General features: G+C 37.2%; 1 protein-coding gene and 1 long non-coding RNA gene across 11 annotated transcripts in view; one reads left to right on the top strand and one right to left on the bottom strand.

The window, feature by feature from the left end:
* The window catches only part of MGA (MAX dimerization protein MGA), a 172,703-nt gene that overhangs the window by 13,684 nt on the left and 140,954 nt on the right, over positions 1-18,065 (bottom strand). For 5 of the 9 annotated variants that reach the window (XM_038580129.1, XM_038580128.1, XM_038580131.1 and 2 more), the window contains exons 11-18: positions 17,856-18,032; positions 17,001-17,073; positions 15,252-15,766; positions 12,762-13,059; positions 10,853-11,479; positions 7,225-7,515; positions 5,534-7,044; positions 1,973-2,103 (exon numbers count right to left, since the gene is read on the bottom strand). In XM_038580129.1, coding sequence (XP_038436057.1) covers positions 1,973-2,103; positions 5,534-7,044; positions 7,225-7,515; positions 10,853-11,479; positions 12,762-13,059; positions 15,252-15,766; positions 17,001-17,073; positions 17,856-18,032 — 3,623 coding nt within the window. The remainder of the gene's footprint in view (positions 1-1,972; positions 2,104-5,533; positions 7,045-7,224; positions 7,516-10,852; positions 11,480-12,761; positions 13,060-15,251; positions 15,767-17,000; positions 17,074-17,855; positions 18,033-18,065) is intronic. The other 4 variants (XM_038580133.1, XM_038580132.1, XM_038580134.1 and 1 more) reach the window with 4 other exon arrangements.
* Positions 1-18,065, top strand: part of LOC119866873 — a 35,753-nt gene that overhangs the window by 15,998 nt on the left and 1,690 nt on the right. For both annotated transcript variants that reach the window (XR_005381529.1, XR_005381528.1), the window contains one exon: positions 8,899-9,057. This is a non-coding gene — a long non-coding RNA (uncharacterized LOC119866873). The remainder of the gene's footprint in view (positions 1-8,898; positions 9,058-18,065) is intronic.

Below are 18,065 nucleotides of genomic sequence, written 5' to 3'. Positions count from 1 at the left end.
GATTTCACTCAACATTATATCAGAGACAGTGATACACACAGTTCTAATTCAATCATTTTAACTGCTATACAGTGTTCCAAGGTGTGAAATTTCCAAAATTTACTTTTCAGAATTCTAAAAGTTGTTTAAGGTTGTTTCCAAATCTTCTCAATGGCAAACGATGCTACAATGCATAGTCCCATACTTGGCCCCTTGTACATATGTGTGAACTTTTCCAGATACATATATCTAGGAGTGTAATTGCTAGGTGGAAGAAAGGTGTGGAAGTCAACTTCAGTCATATCACACTACTCTCCCAACTGGTTTTAACAGTTTACACGTGTACCTGCAATATGTTTCATTGCTCCACAACGAGACACAACAGTACGATCACAAATCACAATTTTTGCCAATCTTATGGATGTAATTAAATCACTGTGGTTTAATCTGTATACCCCTAATTACTTGTGAGATTAAATAAATTTATATGTGTTTATTGGCCATCCAGGTTTCCTCTTCTGTGAACTGCCTGTGATATCCATTACATTGTTACCTACTCCATCATTTTCTTACTAAACAATTATTTTACATCCTTGATACTACTACTAATCCTTTGTCAAACATGTACTGCAAATATTTTCCTTATAGTCTAAGTTTTGCCTTTTCATAGTTTTCATGGTGTAATGAAAGAAATTTCTAAATGTTTAACAATCTGTTCCTTTACAATGCATGCTGTTTGTGTGTTGCTTATTCTTGGCCCTGTATTCTCTCAGTCCACTGAGATGGTATCTTTCCATTTATTGAATTCATCTTCAATGTCATTCAGTAACATTTTATAAGTTTTACATATTTTTGTTACTATTATAAATGATATTTTTAGATTACATTTTTTTGTTTATTGCTATTGCTCAGAAAATCAACTTTAGTATAATCAACATATCCGGCAATACTGCTAACCTTAAGTCTAATTAATTAAATTGTTAGAAGATTTAAACCCTTTCAACCTTAACAAATAAGCAACTGAAGTAGCCTCCAAACAGCTGTGGAATGAAGAAAATTATACCTATTTCCCCATCCCTTGACTTTCTCAGCATCATCATGGATGAAGAATTACTCTATTACTCTTTCTCATTGCTGTTTTACATGGTGGTTAACGAGATAACAGGAAAAGCATGTCTGGCACAAAAGAAGGACTCCTATCTTCTTTTTCCATCTTTTTCTCTACCCCAATCCCTACTCAATACAAGGCTTATTAATACAGAAAATGGAATAAACTTTCCTAAGTCATCACACACTATTTTCATCTCATCAGCTGAACACATAAAAATTTTCCTATCTCACCTGTTCAACCAGTAAAATAACCAAATTCAGATTTTTTTTTAAAGACTTTATCTATTCATGAGAGAGGCAGAGACACAGCCAGAGGGAGAAGTAGGCTCCCCACAAGGAGCCTGATGTGGGACTTGATCCCCAAATGGGGATCATGCCCTGAGCCAAAGGCAGACGCCCAACCACTGAGCTACCCAGGCATCCTCCAAATTCAGAATTTAATGCCTATTCTTAAAAGATAAAGGAACTAACTTGTGTTGAGTAATCCACTTATGTCAATTATCCTAGTTGCACACATTATCTTATAAAACACTTCAAATTGAGGGCATTTTCCTCATTTCACAAGAAAAGAATCTAAGACTCATACAGATTAAAGACTTGCCCGAGGTTAAATAGCTACAAACAAAACTAGCATTTTAATACCCATGTGTCAGGCTCCTCCTAAAGCATAGATTATTCACACTCACACACGGTCTTCTAGTAATAACCAAGGCAAGTGAATTACCTCTAATTCCAGCTCCCTCCTCATCTACTAATCAGAAAAAAGCTAGAGGAATAAAGAAAGCAGATCAGTTACCCAAAGCTCCTAAGCAGAATATTTAATTTTGTTTATGGTCAGAAAACAACAATAACAAAAACCAAAAATCCAAAGAGAATGACTTACGGCTGTTTGAAAGTCTGTGTCTGGGCAGCTGTGGTCTTCATGTGGGCAACATTAATTTCCTCAGAGAGGTCTTCCACAGTCTCAATGTCCACCTGTTCCTCATCATCCTCAATGTATTCTACACAGTTATTCTGAAATAAAGCATTCCAACAGTAAATCAAGTCAGGGAAGCAAATACACCTAAACTTTTCAATGCTCCCTTTGTAAAACCAACCAGGACCAAATATCAATTTTATACCATGAATATTGATGATCCTAAACTTGTTCATTATAAGAAGAAATTAAATTATGAAAACATATGCTTAGAGGTAACAACGAAGTACTACATTATGAATCATAGATATATACTGAACAGACATCACTAGATTGAGTCTCAAGAGGGCTGTATTGATGTCTAGTGGACAAAATTCAGGTACAATTATATTAAAGCTTCATAAATCTTAAGATTAAATAGCAGTAAAGTAAAATCTGGTGAAAGGGAAGGGGGAAAAGAAGAAAAATTCAGGTTCTATTTTAAGAGTGCTTCATGGCTAACCCCATATCACACACCCATAAAAACACACTCAAAGCAGATATGAAAACAGAAATATAGCCCAGAGTCAGTCTTCTAACTCTTAATAATCCCACACATGGAGAGCTTCTGAAGAATTTCAGGTATTAAAAAGCCTAAACTCACTGTACATCCTTATTACATTAAAAAAAAAAAAAAAAAAAGTTGGGATGCCTAGGTGGCACCGGACTCTGAGCAAATGACCCTTGATCTGGGCTTAGGTTGTGATCTCAAGCCCCATGTCATGTTCCAGGCTCAGTGTGGAGTCTGTTTGTCCCTCTCCCTCTGCTCCTCCCCAATTCATTCTTTCTCTCTCAAGTAAGTAAAATCTTTTAAAAATAAAAAAGGCAATCAGTGAGCATTTATTGAGCACCTATCATGGAAACTCACTGTATTATTTTACATAAACAATAGAATATACAGATTATAGAATGTGTGTGTGTGTGTGTGTATATAAAGGCCTCCTTTTTTTTTAATAATTTTTTTTTCATTTATTTATGATAGTCACACACAGAGAGAAAGAGAGGCAGAGACACAGGCAGAGGGAGAAGCAGGCTCCATGCACCGGGAGCCCGACGTGGGATTCGATCCCGGGTCTCCAGGATCGCGCCCTGGGCCAAAGGCAGGAGCTAAACCGCTGCGCCACCCAGGGATCCCTAAAGGCCTCCTTTAAAAGTAGTGTTTAACTGTGCCAGAAACTTAACTAGGAAAATGTTATCTGTCTATAATAGTACTATACCTAAGAGGCACAACTTAAAATGAAGCATCCCAATCACCTTAATGAATTCTGTTTAAACTTGATGGAAAAATTACTTACCCCCATGAATTATACGTTCCATAAGGCTGACAGATACTAAATGCAAGCCATCACTTATGTTCCCCAATTTAAACACAATTTAAACAATGTATATTAAATTTAAACAATGTGAACAATATAAATTAACTCTAGGAAGCTAAATCGACAGAGTCCTGACAGAATCTAAAGAGTTTGAATTATAATGTAGACAGATGTTTTATGGTATTTAAATTGAAGAATGTCTCCCTACTGCATGGCTTTATAAATTTTTTTTTTTTAATTTATTTATGATAGTCACAGAGAGAGAGAGAGAGGCAGAGACACAGGCAGAGGGAGAAGCAGGCTCCATGCACCGGGAGCCTGACGTGGGATTCGATCCTGGGTCTCCAGGATCGCGCCCTGGGCCAAAGGCAGGCGCCAAACCGCTGCGCCACCCAGGGATCCCTACTGCATGGCTTTAATTGCAGGCTTTATAAATAATATCTAATAAACTTCACAGTGGAGGATTTAAATTAAAGAGGCTACTCACTACTTTCCTTACACTATTCCGGTATAATGCTAATAAACACATGCACAAAAATATCATACGTGTCAGACAGGTACAGAAATACAATGTAAAATTTAGATTTTAGAGATCATTTAATAAATTTGTCCATACTTTTTTAAAAAGGCCACTGTACCTTTACGTCAGATTCCCTATTAGGAAATCCAAGCAATGTCACCCTTGATTAAGATACTCTGAAGCTTCTGTTAAGTCAGTTCTACTGACAGCAATAGTTTTCACTGGTTTTAAAGTTGGACTGTCTTTGGTGTGATGCTTACCCAGGCTGACTTAAAATGGGAGATTCTGCAAAAAGCACAATATCTGCAATCTAACTCTTAAACTCAATGAATTCAGATTCATTAGCTACTCACAGGTACCTGTCCTCAAAAAAGGATGAGGCTATAGATAGAATATAAGGCAAAGTATATAGAATTATCTAATAGTAGAGCTAGATCCTCATTTTACAAGTGAGACAATGAGGTATAGAAATAACCAACACAGGAACATAAGAATATTTAAACATTTTAGAGCTTTAAAATACTCATCATTTTGTTGTATTTTATCTGCATTAAGGCAGTTAGGCATTGACAGAGAAGGACCAGATAACATAGAGGCTGAATCTCATAAAGTGAGATTCTGTAACAACATAGAGGCTGAATCTCATGAAGTGAGATTCCATGCAATCGCCACAGAGGGCCATATTATCTGCATCTAATGAGAGGGACACCATTTAGATTTGAGGGCACCCTACAAGCAGCTGGCTACAGTTTTACATTAAACCCCATTGTCAGGAGTCAGCAAACCAGTCTGCCACCTGTTTTTGTAAATAAAAGTGTTATTGGAACACAGCCACACTCTTCCACTTACTATTGTTTATGGCTGCTTTCACACTATAACAGCAACTGAGCAGTTTCAACAGCAAGCCATTCAGCCTGCAAAGTCTAAAATGTTAACAATCTAGCTCTTTACAGAAAAAGTTTGTCCAACTCCTGCCCAGTATCTTATCTGTTTCTCACTTAAATAAGGTTATAACCTTAAACAGGAAGGCTACAAAAATGGCTTCAGGAAAAAAAAATCTGTAAAACTTACAAAGGGTCATTCACAAAGGAAGATGACCAAAGTTCTGAATATAAACTCTAGAAACTATTTAATTTTAGAAGGTAATTAAAAAGCAACTTAAGGCAGGGTGATTTTAAAATATTAAATGGTATTTTCCATTTTTCTCCAAAAAGAGAAACATCTCTCTAAATGTAGGTAGTTATGTCCTCTTCTAGTTCTAAGGTCACCCAATCCCTATTTTTTATACATCTACCAAATAGGCTATAATCACTTCACACAGAAAATGTCAAAACAAAAAACAAACAACTAAATGAGAGCAAATGGGAATAGGACTTTCAGGATTCTTTTTTTAAACCTAACTTGAAAGGGACTATCAAGCATCTATCCCCCAAAAGCATAAGCCAGCCTTCCCATAATAGCAGGCAACTGTCAAAGAATATAAGCTCAATAAATGTTACCTGACTGACACAGCCTTAAAAACTACAGTCATTTAATAATGATCTAAACCTAGGCATCCAATTCAGGTCTTAGTGATCTTCTGGAAAAGCTAAGGTCTCTAATAAATCATTTAAATTCTTGAGGTTTCAGTCACAACAAAAATGGGCTCACCACCTTTTCTACATCATCAACCTCCTCACTCTGGTAGTCAGAAACAACATCCACAATCTCATCAATAGAATCATCGGTTTTCTCATTCTCATCTTCCTCGTCCTCATCTTCCAAATCCAAAAGAGTCAAGTCAGCACTGCTTCGCCCACCCTTCGTCTCTTGCTTTGGTTGTATCTGTTCTGACAGCAGTAAGTGACCTTGAAAATGTCCTTCCCCTCTGCTCCCTTTTGTAGCTCTCCTCGGAACAATGGAGAAGGCTGTAGGACTAGAAATCCTACTCCAAGAATCACATTCAGTTTTTAAAACTCTGACATTTTCAGTAGTTCCACTTTTTCCAAGTAGATCAGGAATGCCTTCTTGTTGAAACATATCAGAATTTTCCTGACAAGTCTTTATTTCTTTAATTAACTGCTCATCTGCCTCTTTCTTGCATTCTTGTGAAGTTCCAACACATTTCTGGGTCAGAGGGCCCTTTGGGTGTTTTCTCCATCTCTCCCTAATATCGTCCTTTTCCAGAGAGTCTCCACATCCCTTCTCCTTGCCCTCTGGCTGTGGAATAGATTGCTGCTCCACAACTTTGTTGCCTGATAATTCAATTTTACTGTCTTCCTTAGAGATGATTGGAAATTCATTCGATTTTTTCTCTGGATTTTCTAATCCTTTCTGCTGTTCCACTTTTACATCACCAAGCTTTTTAAGCTGTACACTATTTACACTTTGGACTGTCACATTGCTGGCTTTTTTGGAAATAGTCTTAACTTCTAGGAGAGTCCGCTTTTCTTTGGAACTATTTTCATTTCTAACCCCATACTCTTCATCATCTTTATAGTCTTCACCTACTATGTGTGAAGCAGTGATACAGGAGGGCTGAGAAGGTTTAACAGTTATAGGACCCTCTTCTGTAAGGGATTCTTCATCTAAATGATCACCCCCATCTCCCAAGGAATCATGTAGGATTTCTTCTGAGGCAGCAGCTCCTGAGTTTTGCTTTATTATATTAGCTTCAGAATCTATAGCTTCTCCTTCTGACTGTAGAGTCTTCTTAGTGTCCTGCTGCTCTCTTTTCAAAAAGCTTGTTTCATCTTTCTGGTCTGCACTCTGGGACTCTCTCTTCATCTGAAGAGAAGCAACATGTTGAAGAATGGAACTGGGAACAGGCTTTTGTCCAGGGAGCTGCAACAAAGCAAAACTACCAGACTGGAGAGGAATAAGACTGGCTGTACCAACAGGCTGCCCTCCTGAGCTATAGGTTATTTTGGTTTCAGAGCCTGCTTTACTTGCAAAGCTTTGTGGTTCAGGAGGGGAAATCCTCAGGGTCAATGTACCAGACTGAGACACAAAACTAGGTCCAGAAGAAAGCAATGATGGTGCCTGAGTGATAACATTCACTGCTGGAGAAGACCCAACAGCTTGAATTACAGGATTCATAACAGAGAAAGCAGAGGATGAAGCAGAAGATGGTGGAGTCTCTGAAGGTTTGGAAGGAGTGGGTAACCGGATTCCCATCACAGAGCCTGGTAAGAAAAAAAATTTTTTTGAATTATTACCACTCCATATCAAGATTCCCAAGCATATGCTTTTCTTTTTGGACTGGTTAACTCAAAGAGACTAAGAAATCCTGGTGTATTAACAAGCCATATGGCCAAATGATTCAACAAAAGAAAAATTCATCAGAAAGATCTCCAATTTTATACCTGGGTTCCGAAACATGACAGGCTGTAAGTTGGGCTGGGTATTAGAGCCTCGAAGCTGATGCAAAGGGAGTAGCTGAACAATCTGCCCATTAGGATGCCTGAATAGATTCATTCCACTTGGGCTCCTAACAGGCTGCAAGACCATCCGATGCCCCTGAAGTTGTGTGTTTGGGACAGGTCTAAGAGTAGGAGAACCTTGCTGCACTGGAATCAGTAACAATCGAGGTCCAGTACGTTTCACTGTGTTAGGAGAGACCTGGGGAGTAGCCACTGGAATCTGAGGGGCATTTTCTGAAAAACAGGAAATGGAAACATAGTATCAGAGAATTTCCCCTTTAATACATGTAGGAAAAAATTATTATGACATAGGATTTGACCACATTACAGATAACTTCTAATTTGATTTATATAGTTGGTGAAATCCTACATCTCTATCATACATTACTTAATAGTCCTATGGCTGAGAACAATTTATCTTAAAACCAATTATCAACCAGACATTGTAGGTCCTTACATTCAGAATGGTTTAAAAAAAAAAAAAAAGGAAGAGAGAGACAGAGAGAGCTCGTGCATCAATTGTCAAGAGGTGCATTTAAAGAAACAATGCCTCTGCCTAATGAAAAACACAGCAGGTCTTTAAATCTGGATTCTCATTAAAATTAAACAGGTCATTCTTTATAAAATTCTCTTCTTCAACCTTGTAATTCAGGTTGTTAACACTTACTAGAATTATGACTTCATTTCACAGGTCATACTCAAGTAAGATAAAGTCAAGGACTAAAAGTCATGAGGCATAAAAAAATTCCTTGGCTTTTAAAATTCACTGACAAATAAAGCATAAAGATCTGTGGAAATTATTTTTCAGAAGGAAAAAAAAAATACATACCCCCAAAAAATGGAATGAAATTAAGAGACATCAAAGAAGCAGGGAAATAAAGCCTGGTTAGGAAGAGGCAAAAGATAGTTTTAAAACAAACAGAAAAAGCAAAAATTTAATGCAGAAGATGTGAATTTAAAAAAATTTCAAACCATTAATAGCATCTAAAGACCCACTTTAATGTTTGGAAGAGATATTTAGAAATACTGAAGACACAGAAAAAAAGATTATGAGTAGTCTACAGATTTTGGCCATGGGGATAAAAAGGAGTAGCGATAATAGCAAGCAAAAAGGAAACTAACATTAACATTCAAATTAGTGAACTTAGTTAATATTATTAAACATTTTTATTAGTTTGTCACTAAATAGAAAAATCAAACAACCAACCAAATCAGTTTAACACGTGACATTCTATTAGATAAGAACTCATACCCACAAAATGTATCAGGTAAGCACTCTACCCACAAAAATATCAAACTTGTAAAAGGAAGTTATGCTCCTAACGTTTACATGACAAATTATATATAAGATCCAAAACTATTCTTAAAAATAAAATGCAAAGACCAAACTGTTCAGGGCAGGGCAGGGTGGGGCAGGGCGGGGAGGAGTATGCAATTTAAACAAAAAACATTTATCTTATGTGAATTAAAAAACACGTTAAAACATTCTTAATTTCCTGAACATTTCTATTCAAAAAACATTTTAGAGAGTGATTCAATTCCAAAGTACTCTAATTCAGAGAATGAAAGCAGCCTTTAGCACATACACTAAATATGTGATTATTTATTCACATGCAGGTAAGGGGAAGAACGGAAAAGAGAAAAAGAAGGGAAGTTAAATGAAAAAGTCACAGATGTCTAAGTGCCCAAGTTGAGATCCTCTTTATAAACCTAGAACAAAATTACACATACCTAGAAATAGAAGTTACCAGAGTCAGCTCCACTTTTAAAAAGCAGGTAAGAAAATTTGTTAACATTAATAGTTCCTCAAGTGGTATTATGGAAAATATTCTTAGATGGATACAGAATAAGAATACCACCATATCACATTGTCAGAAAGTATTTTCTTTCTCAATTTGAATCTTCTGATTGTATACAGAAGAAAATACTAGTCTTTGATATCGTATCAGCATTTTCTAGCTTTCTTCATTAACAGAGTGCAAGCCACATGTTAACATATGGTAGCTAGCTAAAATATATTTCTTACTATTATTGTTTCTAGTGTATTTATGGAGTGAACCTCTGTTACTCAAATAATGTTGGTTTCCAATTACAGTAAAATTGCTCCTTTTAAAAATACATTTAAGGAAACAAAGGAGTTGACTTAAATAAAAATATTGAGTCAATAATAATACAAATGAGAATCAGAGCAAAATACCTGAATGTAAATTGAGGGACTGAAATCTGAGAACCAGTGAACTATAAAAAGCTAAACTACTTTATAGTTTCAAGATAGAATTAAAAAGGATAGAATCCGTAACATTTAGAACATCTGTTAAAATATGACAAGATATAAACCTTGGGATTCAACAGGAACTCGAAACAGCTTCAAACAATCTTATTTCTGAAATTACATCTTAAACTAACCATTTCTTATATGTTTACATATGGGAAGAAGAAGACAACCAATTTAATACCGTGATTCATTTATCCTTTCAAAAAACCTTCAACTTTAACTCCCAAGTCACTTCATTCCTAAAGTATCAATGGAGATTTGGACCATGTCACTAAAGGCAAAAATATTTAGTTGGAAAAATATCAATAGCCAAGACAGAATTATTGTTTATTATTTATTTCCCCTTAAATCCTTTGAAGTCTCACTCTTCTACACAGTAAGTCTCTTTGAGTACACTAAGAGAACCATTTATTTTAGCCAGCTGAATTAGGATATAAAAATTAGTGAAGTGTAGGATATTTCTATTTAGAATTCACTTAACCAAAACCAACTAAAGACAAACTAATTTTAACTGAAAAGTTGATGATCTTAACAGATTCCTAACAAAGAAATATGCCTCTTTATTTCTATTTCAATCAGTTCATACAAAATAATAAATAGAAGAATAATGTCAGTAGTATATGGGAGTTGGGCTGATTCACAAATGATTTTTACCAGGTAAAAGTACCTAGAATTTTAATCTTCAGCAAGGAGAGAGAAAAAGCTCTTAGCCTGGCTGCAGCATGGCAAAAGACCTCTGCTCTTTTTTTAATTAAAAAGAAGCACACAGCCCTACCACCCACCTACAAGGAACACCTACATCTGGGTTTCCTCCTGAGAGGGATGCACCTCTAGCTCTCAGCACACAGCAGTGCACTTCCTCCTGTGCCCACCTTGAGGGCTGCTGCTCTACTGGCTCAGAGCTCCACTCTAACATGCATTATTTCAGTATCCTTCAGACAGTATTTCCATTATGATGTCTTTGAGTATTTTTAATCTCCTAAGAAAATCTCTATCCCCACACTAAACCATCTGTTAAGGCTGTTCAATTTATCTCCAAAGTATCAGTTAACAGTTTTTATCACTGCTCTGGTTACAAAGCTGCATTGATTTTCAGTGATTTGTCCTAATCCTGTATTAACCATGACCTCTATTTTTTTTTACTGTTCAGTTTTATAGGAAGGTTTTCAGGAATACACATATCATGTTATAGTAGAAACACCTACACTGTTACCCTGATATATCTGTAACCCTATCAAAGCCATAAGTTTTATTAACAGCTGTACAGTAAACCAGCTAGTAACATCTAGGCCTTACCTGGTCTCTGGCTTACTGGTGGACTCCCATCAATTCCCGAGAGTATAATGGGAACAGAGCCCAGAGATGAAGTTGGTGTGGTCACCATGGAGGAAGATGCAGCTGTGGTCACCACGACTATGGAGGTGGAGGCAGTGGAAGCAACAGGAAGAGTTATAGTTGGAGGAGATGCTACCAAAGACTTAGGAAAAGCAACTGAAGCCACAGGGGTGGTTATCCCAGTCGTTTTGATAAGGTTCACAGTGGCGGTAGACTGGGTAGGTGTTATAGGGGTGCTGGTATTAGTTTCAGAAACCTCAACAACCCCTGCAGTGGTGGCACCAGAAGAATAAGTAGTTTCTTTAGTTCCCACGTCAGAAATAGTAGTCATAGGTGTCACAGCAGTAACATTCTCTAAAAACACTTGAGGGGTGGTAGTAGTGACAGCAGCAGTCACAGGGCTGCACACCTGAACTGGCTCAGAAGAAACCACAGGTGTGACGACCATTACTGGAGAAGGTCTGATACTGAACTTCTGTGGCCCTGTTAGGGGTTGGGGTGTGCTAACTCCAGGTATCTTCTGCTGCAGGGCTCCAACTTTACTCATCACAAACTGTGTGAACACACCACCAGGAGAGGGTCGAGCCGCTGCAAATAAAAATTTGCAGGTCAAAAATCTTCAGTTCTCATACTTTATCTTCTTAGTGATTGTGTTTATCAACATTTATTGTGCACCACTGGGTCAATTCCTTACAGGTACTACCTACCTGCATGATATGTGCCAATTTCCACCCATAGAAATCAAACACTTCTCTCAACACAAACCAAACCTTTGTAATACTACAAAAGGGGTTAAAATTGGGTGTACCTACTAAGATTCTTTTGACTGTGCAATATAGCCAAATTGCCAGGACACTAAAAAGACAATACAGCAGCACACAACTTCATCATCTAAACAGTGAAGAAAGTAAGGAGATTTTTTTTCCTAACTCTAATTTTAAAACTTGTTTTCGCCACTTCCTCCTGCCCCAGCACCTCCACCTCTTTACTGCTGCTATCCTCTTATGACAGTTAAGTTTTACATATTTCTAAAACATATAAAGACACTTTTCAAAAGAGGGCATGATACAACCTAAATTCACCAGTTAAAGCTACTTTAAAAAAAAAAAAAAAGGTAAAATGGAGGAGAAAAAAATGGAGGGGTCTTTTAAAGGCATACAATGCTTGTCCTCCATCTTCATACAACTCTAGCATTCAGCCAGTTTTTTCAGAGGAATAAGAATACAGCAATGGACACTTATACCTAATATTACTAAATAGATTTAAGCAAAAGAAAGAATTCAATAAACTTACTATATACACTCTAAATGCTAAAACACAAATGCTTTCAAGAAGGTAATTTATTACAGACTCTAGCACTGAAATGTTAAAAGAGGTTTTCATTCACAGAACAGGATGAATAGAATAAAACAACGCTCCCTAACTTATGTTTTACAAGAGCCCTTTATTCTAAGCCTATACTACAAACTCAATCCACTTTGATTTGCTAATAAGCTCCTTGGTTTTGTAAGTTCAAGGAACATACATAGGATTGGTTAGAAAAATATCAGTGCCCATAAAAGAAATATTTATTAATTAACAAAGTATTTAAGAATACATCTTCCCTTTTTAAAAACAAAAGTAATCTAATAAGCCTTTTCCGTATTAATAAAACCAATCTAAAAGTCTGGAAATAACTAACTAGAGTTCAGTTCATCTACTATCATGTGATCAGGAAGAGTTATCAAAAACAGAAAAAAGGTAAGACAGACATTAAGAGTAAGAATAATAAATTCTACTTTTCTCTGATTTTCACAACTTCCACATCTGTACCTACTGGCCAAGTACCAAGGCACAGGCCTTTTTAAAACATATATACTGTCCTACTTACCAATTGGTCTTTTTGCCGGGACAAATGCCTTCAGATTCTTCCCAGGGCGATTTGTTGTAGCGCCAGAGGAGGATGCCATTTTGCAATTGGATGTTGAAGGCAACAGGGTACGTGGTTTCCTGGATGCAGCCACCTTGGCATTGGATGCTACCTTGGAGATGACAGTACTGAGGGTTGAGAGGTCCAGGACTGAGGGTCGCAACCTGCCTGTGATATAAGCAGCTAGCCTATTGGCTGGATGCAATGCCCCCATCTGTCCCAATAGCAACTTAGCCTGCGGGTAACTCTTACCATTAACCTGAAACAAGTGGCAAAGAGAAATTCTGTAAAGATAAAATTCTCTTGCTAACTTATCTCCCTTGACAGGGGTTTCATTTTTACAAGGTTTTAAAAGTCTACTTTTTAGATTTCATGGGGAAAGAAATGGACTTTTTCCATTTGATATATAATCTAAGTATTAGAAGGTGGAAAAATAAAAAACTGCCATCTGATATTCTGAACTAATCTTATCTTCAGTTTGGTAGTTTGGAAACAATCTTAGGAACCCATCATATCTGCCCCTAGATATGTGATAGATACAGTCAAATCTAAGAAATCATCCAACAGTTTTACTTAGTAAGTAATTTTTGTTAAACTATGAACAATCATCAGCAAAAAAGGAGTAACTATGTTCCACAGAATCTGACAAAACCAAAGAGGTATAATGAAGCCCTCTCAAGAGTCCTGCCCTTTCAAGCATCCTTCATACTTTGAAAAACATATGGTGAATCTACTTTTAAGTCATAAGAAAGCCACTGTCGTAACATCCTAAGCCAGAAGGTCCCCTCAGTTTTCAAAAAACTTAACTTTGAAGATACTGTCATCTCTCGGACAAAATGCAAGCTCAAGATAAATGCTAGGAGAAACTCAATTATAACTTTAGAAACAATCACTGAAGCATCAGAAGAAAGTGATCAATAAATGAGGTAAAAGATTTTTCTTTACTCCCTGAGTTGACATGTTACCCATCTGGAGCAGCACAATTGTTTTTTTAAAAAAGAAAGAAAAATAAAACTTTCCCTAATTTCTTACCCATATTCTCAAAGTCCTATTCCACGGTGACTAGAGAAGACATCCTTTTCCATTCCTCCTTTCCATAATTTAAAAGGTAGGTGGAAGAGGATCAAGTGTGGGGGAAAAACTGCTCTCTAAATTAGTAAGAAATTGGTAAAGAGAATAGCTACAGCAAACGACTCTCTCCTCAAAGACACAAAGCAAAATTACTCTTTACTACAAGTGAACCCATGATTATTCCCAGAGAGATCAAGAATACCTACCTCTGCCTTGAGTTTGATATAAAGAATGTGATCTTTCCATACTAAAGGAAAGTTTACTATAGTTTTTCACAACAGTTTCTGGAGGTCTAGGTCAGATATCCCTATCTGTTCCTTTGGGACCTGCTCTGAAGACTATTTAACAGCTTTCCCAAAGCCTACATTATAGTGGTCTGACTGCTTATGCAAGTTCACATTTTATGGTGGCTTTCTGAGTCCTAGACAGGAGAACACAAATTTCTATTCCTGTATCTCAGAGGGTCAAGTCTCTGTTCTCAAAGTATCAATCAATAAATGAAGTAAGAAGAAAACACTGTTCTCATTAAATAAGAGATTAGAAATATCAACAGAACCAGTTATAAAGCACCATCAAGAATAAACTGCAATAAAAAGTTTTTAATTAAGTAGATGTCAGATTATTAATGGGACAGTCCACAGCCCAGAGAAGTGATCAAGCTAGTAAAGTCAAGTAACCTTAGCAAAAATGTCAGACACTGCTACCTATTTGCTACTCTGACATAAAAGTGCACTTAAGGTCACTGAGCAAGAGGAGGAAATTTTTTAATTATCGTTACATTTTAATTCAAAACTTCTTTCAAAAGATTTTCTAGATGCCAGTGTAATTATACTAATATAGCCTGCCTGAATTACTAAACAGTAAGGGTATATTTGCACTATGACAATGATTTTATTAGCAAAAACCCTACAATGGACCAAATAAATAGTGAACTGTGGGGCTCAATTTTTTAAAATTTTATACATGTAACACCTTATAAATATATACTGCTATCTTAAAATCAATTTCACCTTGTTTTGTTTTGAAAGCTATATGCTAATAATAACCCCAAGAACTAGACTGAACTCCTTAGTATCCTTATTTAGTTGTCAAAGTATTACTAGAGCCCAAGTAATAAAATTTTAAGAGTAGGAACTTTCTGAGAAGACCAGAAATAAAATAAACTAATATAGGACTCTACATTTCCGTTTGTAAATGTGTCAAAAATTCACTCTAGGTATGCGCACCTAAACTAGGCCTATTATAAAAAGAGATGGTTTTGTCACCCAGTTCCCAGGAAATGTGAAGATAAATTATATAAGGCCCACAAAGGGCTCTGAAAAATCAAGATGTTATCTAAGGAGATAAAGGTGCTACATCCAGATTAAAGATAATTCTCACCTGGATAAGCCCAGATGTGCTTGAACTGGGTTTACGTTTATAGGCCACAAGCTTCCCTGCAGGAGAAAGCCCTGCATAAAAAGGCAGACCTTTGCCTCCATGTAATCTCTCCCTCACTGAATCCAGGGCATCTGTCTGCACAGGAGAGATATCATCCATTTTCCCAGGGGATAATGGACCATCAGGAGTCTCTGATCCAGATTTCTCAGCCATATCATCTTGATCTTGGCATGATGGCATAGATATTTTCACACGAGAAGAATAAACAGGAGGGTTCTTCTCACCCCGGCTCTTTCGCTGAGAAGCCAACTCAATGATGAAGCTGCCCACCTTAAGTGACTGTGGCATGTTGCTATTGATGTGCTGGGATAAGATGCTCAAAATCTTGTTCCGATCCTCCTCCCAGTTGCAGTCTGAGATGATTTCTATCAGTTTGGTGGGACCACCTGGTGACCTCTGATGCACATAGGAGGTAGAGGATTCCCCTTCATTGCAGGAAGACTTCCAGCTTTTTTCTGATAAGGAATTGAAAGATATTCCTGCATCACAGCATTTTTTACTGAACTTCAAAAGATTTTTATTTTCCCTAGATTCTCAAAGAAGTGCCAAGGGCACAGAAATTGAGCAGTTGCCCAGTGTCTGAATCCCAGGTACTTCCAGTGGTAATTTAACTCTCACAATTTGGGGCTTTCCAAGAAAAAGAAATATTCCAGAGAACCAGACTATAATAGGATAACTTGTTGTCTGGGGTCCCTAATAAAAAGGGAGTCCTACCTTAAGACTGCTCTAAAAAGCCATGACTATTATATAAGAAGGTGTTATCTTGCAAAGCATACCAAGGTTAAGATGTGATATAGTTTAGTGCTCTGCTATCCATACAGGAAAAGCAAGGACATATGCAACATGCTTTGTGACATGTGATGGTAGAGTCAATCCTAAAGGACAGTAAGAGAGAATACTATGGTTTTAAAAAGAAAGTGTTCTATTTCTAGTTTCTACTGCAAATACTTCTGTATTATTCTGTGACTCTGGATAGGACTGCTCCACTTCTACATTATGTATCGGTCATTTAGAGCTCACCAGGTATTTATATTCATGGCAGCTTGTTAATTGGATGTCTGTTTCACTAGATACCTAGACTTCTACATTATAGTCTCCCAACCAATGTGCTAATTACAAGTTATGTCAGGATACGATACCCTCAGCCTTCAAGGTGGTTGTGTTCTCAGACAGGTTCCCTTCACCCTAGCAGCCTCCTCCATATACCTCAGTATGCTACAGAAACATTTATCACTTTTTGTGTGTATTAAGCCATTTTAAAGGGCGGGAGTTGGGGGGGTCCCTGGGTGGCTCAGTTAAGTGTCCCACTCTTGATTTCATCTCAGGTCATGGTCTCGGGGTCCTGGGATCAAGCCCCACATCAAGCTCCACACTCAACTGGGAGTCTGCTTGAGGATTCTCTCTCTCCCTCTCCCTCGGCCCCCTGCTTGCACACTCTAAAACTAAATACATCTTTCGAGAGAGAGAATCACTAACCTTACCCTAAACATCTCTTGTAATAACATGGTGTATCAACATAAGTGAATTTTATTTCTTAGGAGTGATAAACAGACCAAGTAATAGGAAAAGATTTCTCTATCATCTCTATTTTTAGCAGAAGCTTAAAAAGGGGTAGGTAAAAATGTTTTGGGGTGTGTGTGCCCCCCATAATTACTATTAAATGATTTAAGACTTAATTTTCAAACAGACCTTGTGATTTATCAGAATCATCCTCTAGGTCACAGGTGATTGGTTTCAAGGGCTGCTGTTCAGAGTCAGGCTCCTAAAGAAGGGAGTAATACAAATACTTCAATACGTAATTATTATCAAGAGAGACTAGGACATAAACATTAAATCTCTCAAAGAAGCCTAAACAGCAAAGAAACTTGTCAACATCTTCACATCTGCACGCACAGCTGCCTTACTATTATATAACCCTTGGCAAAAACAAGTGGCCTTGCTCTCTAATGTCCTTGACAGTAACTGAGTCACCAAGAAAAAAATTTACACCAGTGTATTCTAGTAAAGAAGGAAAGGTATTTGATGTTTAATGGAATGAGCTTCAGTTAATTTGAAAATTCACCAATACAGATACAAATCCTAATAATCACAAATAAATGATTTAATAAAAAGTAGAAATGCGGGGATCCCTGGGTGGCTCAGCGGTTTAGCGCCTGCCTTCAGCCCAGGGTGTGATTCTGGAGTCCCGGGATCGAGTCCTGCATCGGGGTCCCTGCATGGAGCCTGCTTGTCCCTCTGCCTGTGTCTCTGCCTCTCTCTGTGTCTCTCATGAATGAATAAATAAAATCTTTAAAAAAAAAAAAAGTAGGAATGCTTAAACTTTTAAAAATTATTTCAGCTTCAGAAAGAATAATACTTTAAATAACCTTAAAGGACTATTCTCTAGAATAGGTATGCTGAGAAACAAATTGATACACACAGCAAGTAAGATTTCTCTGCCCCACAAGAATCACTCCAAATTATTTTGATAGTAATGTAAATTCTAACACCAGCAACAGGGCAATGGGAGGTTAAAAAGACTAATTATGCAATTAAGTAAATCACCTTTACACTACAGTTCTCAGGATTAGACTGACATGAGCCCGGCTGCTGAAATGATGGGGACAGTGATGGGGACGGTTGTCTCTGTTCCTCTTTTTTTCGTTCATATACGCGAACTCGGGCACAAGTCATCATACTTTCAAAGTACAAGTAGACTGGATCCTTGTCCTCTTCCCGAATCTGTAAGTTTCATACAACAAAACATTCCATATA

The sequence above is a fragment of the Canis lupus genome, chromosome 30 (assembly GCF_011100685.1).
Source record: "Canis lupus familiaris isolate Mischka breed German Shepherd chromosome 30, alternate assembly UU_Cfam_GSD_1.0, whole genome shotgun sequence".
Lineage (NCBI taxonomy): Eukaryota > Metazoa > Chordata > Mammalia > Carnivora > Canidae > Canis > Canis lupus.
Note: the sequence above shows the minus strand (reverse complement) of the source record. Positions and strands in the feature narration are given on the sequence as shown.